At 39.1% G+C, this 7,837-nt stretch overlaps 2 protein-coding genes across 2 annotated transcripts in view; one reads left to right on the top strand and one right to left on the bottom strand.

Annotated features, from left to right (window-relative positions):
- LOC310822995 (uncharacterized protein) overlaps positions 1–224 on the bottom strand; it is a 4,744-nt gene extending 4,520 nt beyond the window's left edge. Inside the window, exon 1 of the mRNA XM_083695618.1 lies at positions 114–224. Coding sequence (XP_083551744.1) covers positions 114–162 — 49 coding nt within the window. The 5' untranslated portion in view covers positions 163–224. The remainder of the gene's footprint in view (positions 1–113) is intronic.
- Positions 1–7,545, top strand: part of s100p (S100 calcium binding protein P) — a gene marked incomplete at both ends in the record, with an annotated part of 23,447 nt that extends 15,902 nt beyond the window's left edge. Inside the window, 2 exons of the mRNA XM_083695621.1 lie at positions 5,308–5,397; positions 7,351–7,545. Of these exons, the coding sequence (XP_083551747.1) occupies positions 5,308–5,397; positions 7,351–7,545 (285 nt within the window). The remainder of the gene's footprint in view (positions 1–5,307; positions 5,398–7,350) is intronic.
- Between the last annotated feature and the right edge of the window lie 292 nt (positions 7,546–7,837).

Raw genomic sequence — 7,837 nt, 5'->3', positions numbered from 1 at the left:
TTCTCATATACTTTACTACAGAACATAGGAAATCACAGTGTTTACATGCTGCTGGTGATAATGACTATAAGGTTGAAAATGTTGAAGTGTCACTTTAAGGTGAAATGTGTTACCTGTGTAGAGGAGGGCGCAGGTGATGGAGAGAGTCAGGATAAGCTTCATCTTGGATACAAGGATACTACTAGTAGCTAGCTAAACTGGAACGTTGTCATCCAGAGTGCTGTCCACAATGTGAATCTGTGAAGTCTTTACCAGGGTTTTATTTGGGTCTTGATGATTTGATACCTACCAATCCCTATGCTGGAGATTGGGACACATGATTATTGCAGACGATTGTTTCCATTATAATGATGGGGAACCTGATGAGACCTCTTCCCTGTATAGAACAATGAATACGAAGTAGTGTGTGTGTGTGTGTGTGTGTGTGTGTGTGTGTGTGTGTGTGTGTGTGTGCGTGCGTGTGTGCGTGCGTGTGTGTGTGTGTGTGTGTGTGTGTGTGTGTGTGTGTGTGTGTGAATTTCCACGAGATGTGCTTATCACATTTATAGTACAATATCCCCATTTCTGACACATTTCTAAAGTGTAAATGTCAATAAGGGGTTTTAATATCAATCAAGCACAGTTAATCATTCATTGATTAAACCCTATTCATTGATTCATTGCCGAAACCCTCTTTTGATAGACCATCCCTTATTTCCTTATGGAGATGGAGAGTTATAGCACAAACAACGACAAAGGAGACAGTTTATGTAGAATACTCTAAGCAGACTGTTCCACCTACTGTACTTTGGGCTGGAGCTGGGCCTTAGAGACAACCACAAGGACTGCTAAGACTACAACACATCAAAGCCAGATTGATAAACAGATCATGTGTTTATAATTAGACTCCCAGAGCTGTAATGCTGAATCCCAGATCAGCCCTGACTGTACCCCCTCCTCCATGGCCTCTCCTCTAGATGCCTGGAGCCAAGCTCAAGTTCAGGCTGCGTTATTGCCATGTGCAGCAGGAATTAACCGTCACACACACACAAGACAATCAATCAATAAATGGAATAGTCATTAACATTAACAACATTAGCATTAACATACTTGAACTTAAAACATAACAAGTGTCGCCGAAACCTCTAAGTGAACGTCGAGCGAGGGGGTGTCTCACTGGCACTATCTCTAACACTATCTCTAACACTATCTCTAACACTATCTCTAACACTATCTCTAACACACCAGAGGGGGTGTCTCACTGGCACTATCTCTAACACACCAGAGGAGGTGTCTCACTGGCACTATCTCTAACACACCAGAGGAGGTGTCTCACTGGCACTATCTCTAACACACCAGAGGAGGTGTCTCACTGGCACTATCTCTAACACACCAGAGGGGGCGTCTCACTGGCACTATCTCTAACACACCAGAGGAGGTGTCTCACTGGCACTATCTCTAACACACCAGAGGAGGTGTCTCACTGGCACTATCTCTAACACACCAGAGGGGGCGTCTCACTGGCACTATCTCTAACACACCAGAGGAGGTGTCTCACTGGCACTATCTCTAACACACCAGAGGGGGCGTCTCACTGGCACTATCTCTAACACACCAGAGGAGGTGTCTCACTGGCACTATCTCTAACACACCAGAGGAGGTGTCTCACTGGCACTATCTCTAACACACCAGAGGGGGCGTCTCACTGGCACTATCTCTAACACACTAGAGGAGGTGTCTCACTGGCACTATCTCTAACACACCAGAGGGGGCGTCTCACTGGCACTATCTCTAACACACCAGAGGAGGTAGAAGGACGGGTTAGGGTTAGGGTTAGGGTTAGGGTTAGGGTTAGAGTTAGGGTTAGGGTTAGGGTTAGGGTTAGGGTTAGGGTTAGAGTTAGGGTTAGGGTTAGAGTTAGGGTTAGGGTTAGGGTTAGGGTTAGGGTTAGGGTTAGAGTTAGGGTTAGGGTTAGGGTTAGGGTTAGAGTTAGGGTTAGGGTTAGGGTTAGGGTTAGAGTTAGGGTTAGGGTTACCCTTAATGTATGTACAGCAATCATGGGAGTGTCTCACTGGCACCTGCTATAAGTCTTTCCATGAGCATGTAGGCCTACAATGAATGAACAATGTATAATTCTGCCAAACCACTGTTTCCTTATTTGCCTTCTTGCCCACCTCCTTTTTACCCCTGTTGGGTTGCTTTCCCAATCTCGTCAAAGTTTATTTTAAGTGCATTATCACAAAGTCTCAATACACATTCAGAGTGTTAATCTATAAATCTCCACATAATAACCTGTTATTCACAATGCTTACAATTGGGACTAGATTCAGATGCGATCTTGAGACTGGGTTGATGATATCTCAGTAACTAGCCATGACCCTAACCCAGGTATCCCATGTGGAAGACCCAAGCAGCTGCCATCAGGCCAAGAGGACACCCTCAAGGTCTGAGTGCAACACTGGGGTTTTACATGTCTCAGACATGGCTATCATCATCATGAAAGTGTAATCCCAGATCACCTCTGCTGCATTATCAAAGACGGCCATCACACATCCTGAGCTCCACACACGGCCTGGAGCCATTGAGATCTCTACCAAAATCACAATCAATCAATCAATCAATCAGTTAATCAATCAGTCTTTATTCATGTCACATGTTGCGAGGAAAAATGCTGTGAACAAAGTGCTTCATAGTAAAGGCAATGTCACATTGTTCGCATGAAAGTAGAAGTAAAATAACTGTTTGTTTGTTTTTTATATCACTTTTGTGCATTTGATATTATTCCTCATTCTGTTCCATGCATCACAATGAGCCTCCGATTTCTACCTCCACCAGCCTCCCCCGGTGTTCCCTTTCTCTTACTTCCTGATTATTAGCCACCTGCTTGTTGAGTCACAGTGTGTGTTCAGTGAGTTATTTGTTTTGCTAGTCTACTTCCCTATCACCAGTCAGTTGGAGTTGCCCAATAACTGTGAAATGCTGGCGTTGCACAAGAAGCACCAGAACGAATATTTCAATTAAATGATGCATAGTATGAAACATTACACAAAAACTTTTTTTTTTAATTTAAACGGTACATATTATGAAAGTAGACTTTCTAGTTACTTCACTAACAACAATACGTTCACAACCTTTTCACAGCCTTTAACAACCTTTTCACAGCCTTTAACAACCATTTCACAGCCTTTAACAACCATTTCACAGCCTTTAACAACCATTTCACAGCCTCTAGCCTCATTGCCATTTAGTCTCACACAGCCAACAAGATGTATTGTTCTGCTGCTCTTTTTTGTAAATTTGCTATTGCTATTTTGTTAATACTTTGCTATTTTGTACATTTCTTGTCAATATTTGCCTGATAATTGCATATAAATTAGGTAACAGTTAGTTTTTTTTTTGTGAACACATATCAGGCATTCATTTGTAGCTTATAAGTATTTTCTTTCTACCTAGGCCCTCAAGACACCGCACACACACACACACACACACACACACACACACACACACACACACACACACACACACACACACTGTTATTGGAGGCAAGGTTTGGGCTTTGAAGCCAGTAACCCTGAAATCACATCTAACAGCTATGACATGATTTATGACATGAGAATAAGAAAACACTGAATAAAAAAACTAATAAATGTCTAGTAAGACCCCAAAATTAGAGACCTATTAAACACTTAAAAGCTACAAATTAGTGCCTTATATGTGTTCCCATACTAAAGTGTTACCATTAAACAGACTCCCTGGTTCTTTCTGATTCACTGAGCCATACACCACTATTACGATGCCATTTAGTGCCAGATAGTTACCAACTGTGTTGAATTCATTGAGTTAGGTGCCAGATAGTTACCAACTGTGTTGAATTCATTGAGTTAGGTGCCAGATAGTTACCAACTGTGTTGAATTCATTGAGTTAGGTGCCAGAAATGACCTATTTTTTCCCCCACATATTAACTATATAATTTGTTAGTAACTATTAGCTGTAACACGCTTGTAATATAAAGGGTTACCAAAAAAAGAGTAGTGCGATGTGTTGAACAGCAGCTCAGACCACTAGTCCTCGACTCCCTTGTCTATTTTGTAGCGGAGGGGGTTCGGAAACCAAGTACACTCTAGTGAGAGGTAGCCCTGTCTGAGACTTGTATGCTCCAATGCCATCCTCGGACCGCGAGGATGTCTTCTTGGTCTAATGGTAAATGCTTGGGCTTGAAGTGAGAGACCCAGGTTCAATCCCTGAGGAGAAGACATGCTATAAGAGGAAGATCGGTCCATCGTACGCACACCAAATCAAATCAAACTTTATTAATATAACACATTTCGTAGACAAATGTAAAGCATTGCGCTTCACACAAAGATAGCTTCACAGGAGTGATAATTACAACAGCATTTCTCTCCTTTAGTGGACACAGTCATTATTCATTGATGACTGTTGATTAGGCTTGTGTTATTGGATTTTAATTGTGAATCTCCACAACATTAACTTCTGATGCCTCCCTTTCAACACGTGACGATGTGGAAGAGGGGAGGACATGGAGGACAAAATCTTGCAGCTGGAAACAAATAACTACTGTGGAGGCTACATTTCTAATCATGTCATAAAGGATACGTTCTACATTCTACATTCTACACTCTACTTTCTACATTCTACATTCTACACTCTACTTTATACATTCTACATTCTACACTCTACTTTATACGTTCTACATTCTACATTCTACACTCTACTTTCTACATTCTACATTCTACACTCTACTTTATACGTTCTACATTCTACATTCTACACTCTACTTTCTACATTCTACATTCTACACTCTACTTTCTACATTCTACATTCTACACTCTACTTTATACATTCTACACTCTACTTGATACATTCTACACTCATGTGACTAATACATGTGACTGAATTGAATGGAACTTCAAATGTAAATTATAGACTTACAATCACACACATTTCACACATATGAAGTGCTGGTGACATACATTGAAACTATTTTTCTGTCACACACACACACACACACACACACACACACACACACACACACACACACACACATACACACACACACACACATACACACACACAAGAAAGGAATGTAGAAACAGTTTACTAATGTTGCTTGTGAAATTGTGTGATAACCCCTTTGTTCTTTTAGTGTTTCTAAATAGGAAAAACAGTTTGACAACCATTGATTGCATAGTGAACTGTGCCTTTAAACCTCTCTTTCTCCATCTCTCTTCTTTGTCCCCCCCCTCTCTCTCTCCCTCTCTGCCCCCCCCCCCTCTGCTCCCCCCCCCTCTCTCTCTACTCTCTTCTAGTGCTTCATGGTGCCTAAGTGTCGTAAGGACTACACAATCATGCACAACGTCATAATGAACATCTCAGAGCGTCTGAAGACACAGCAGCAGGTGAGACTGTGTGTGGCTCAGGTGGTAGAGCATGGCTTTACAGGTGAGACTGTGAGGTGGTAGAGCATGGCTTTACAGGTGAGACTGTGGCTCAGGTGGTAGAGCATGGCTTTACAGGTGAGACTGTGTGTGGCTCAGGTGGTAGAGCATGGCTTTACAGGTGAGACTGTCTGTGGCTCAGGTGGTAGAGCATGGCTTTACAGGTGAGACTGTGGCTCAGGTGGTAGAGCATGGCTTTACAGGTGAGACAGTGAGGTGGTAGAGCATGGCTTTACAGGTGAGACTGTCTGTGGCTCAGGTTGTAGAGCATGGCTTTACAGGTGAGACTGTGTGTGGCTCAGGTTGTAGAGCATGGCTTTACAGGTGAGACTGTGTGTGGCTCAGGTTGTAGAGCATGGCTTTACAGGTGAGACTGTGTGTGGCTCAGGTTGTAGAGCATGGCTTTACACATGATACGTAAAGGCCAGTGCTCGACCCAAACGACAGATTTTAGAAAGAGCTTTGTCTGGACCGAAACAGCGCTGACCAAATGTTCTTTATCATGCAATCGCATTCATTGATCGCTATCGATTTATTGTGGCCATGTAGCACTGTTTTAAAGTTAAAATCGACATACTGGACTTTTAACAACACACACAATAATAGTAGTAGTAGCTTTTATTAATGTTTCGGAGTCATGGACTGAAATGTCACACCAATTTACCTCCATATGGAAAATCAACTTGTACATACATATAGTAAAACAATGTGCTATAATAAAACTACAATATATATTAATAATATACTGCACTGTACTGTGGATATTACATTATATAACAATACATTATATTATGTTATATTTGCTATCATACTATATAAGTACTATACTATATACTATATTGTGGAGGTGCGGTAAACAATGAGACAAGGAGGTGAAGGCAAGTCGAGTCTGTTTACTCTCCACATAAAAGACAACTAACAACAACACTGAGCGGGCATGACAGCGCACCCGGAACCAAAACACATAACCCTTTTCGCCCACCACCCTCTCTCTTAAAGGCACAGGTGCCCTGGTGAATGTCTCTCTCTCTAACTCCCTTGTAGGTCACTACAATATAATATAATATATTATATTACTCAATTATATGATATTATTTTATATTATAGTATATTATAGTATAGTATATCATACTAAATTATATTATATTATACTAAATTATATTATTTATAGTATATCATATTATATTATATTATATCATACCATACAAAATGATATTATATTATTTTATAGTATATCATATTAAATTATCTTATATTATAATGTATTATATTAAATTATATTGTATTATATCATACTAAATTATATTATATTATTTTATAGTACAGCATATTAAATTATATTATATTATAGTTTATAATACTAAATTATGTTATATTATTTTATAGTATACTATATTAAATTATATTATATTATATTATAATATATCGTATTAATTATATTATATTATAATATATCATATTAACTTATATTATATAATATTAAATTATATCATAGTATATAATATTATATTATATTATAATATATCATATTAAATTATATTATATTTTATAGTATATCATATAAAATTATATACAATTATATTATAGTATATAATACTAAATTATATTATATTATTTTATAGTATATCATATTAAATTATATGATATTATAATATATCATACAAAATTATATTATATTATTTTATAGTATATCATATTAAATTATATTATATTATAATATATCATACTAAATTATACTATATTATTTTATAGTATATCATATTAAATTATATTATATTATAGTATATAATTCTAAATTATATTATATTATTTTATAGTATATCATATTAAATTATATTATATGATAATCTATCATATTAAATTATATTATATTTTATAGTATATAATATAAAATTATATTATATTATATTTCAGGTTATGTGCTACACAGACCCGGAGGATCTGCAGGACAGCGCCATACTGACCCGTATCTACGGCCGTGTCGCTGTCTTTCACTCCCTCTTCTGGCCCACCTGCACTCTGATTGGTGGAACCATCATCATCGCCCTGGTGAAGCTCACCCAGTCCCTGTCAATCATGGCTGAACAGCTGAGCCGGATCAAGAGGTGAAAGGTCGTCAGCGTTGGTGGTGGTGGTGGTGGTGGTGGCAGGAGGGAGAGACAGAGGGGCGTAGTAGCTGCTTCTGCTCTTCCGCCAGACAGGGGACGCTCTAACTGAGGACAGAGGGGCCGGGACAGGCTACTACCGGATTAGACCACCACGCACTCTAACTAAGGAGAACTCTGGATGTATGATGTATCATTTTGCACTGCCGACTCCAAGTCTCCTGCACGCCGAAAAGACTCACTGAGTTAATGCCTGGACAGTCAGAGTCGGACAGCCGATCAGACGGAGTATCTGT

Source organism: Argentina silus (assembly GCF_951799395.1).
Source record: "Argentina silus genome assembly, chromosome: X".
NCBI lineage: Eukaryota > Metazoa > Chordata > Actinopteri > Argentiniformes > Argentinidae > Argentina > Argentina silus.
Note: the sequence above shows the minus strand (reverse complement) of the source record. Positions and strands in the feature narration are given on the sequence as shown.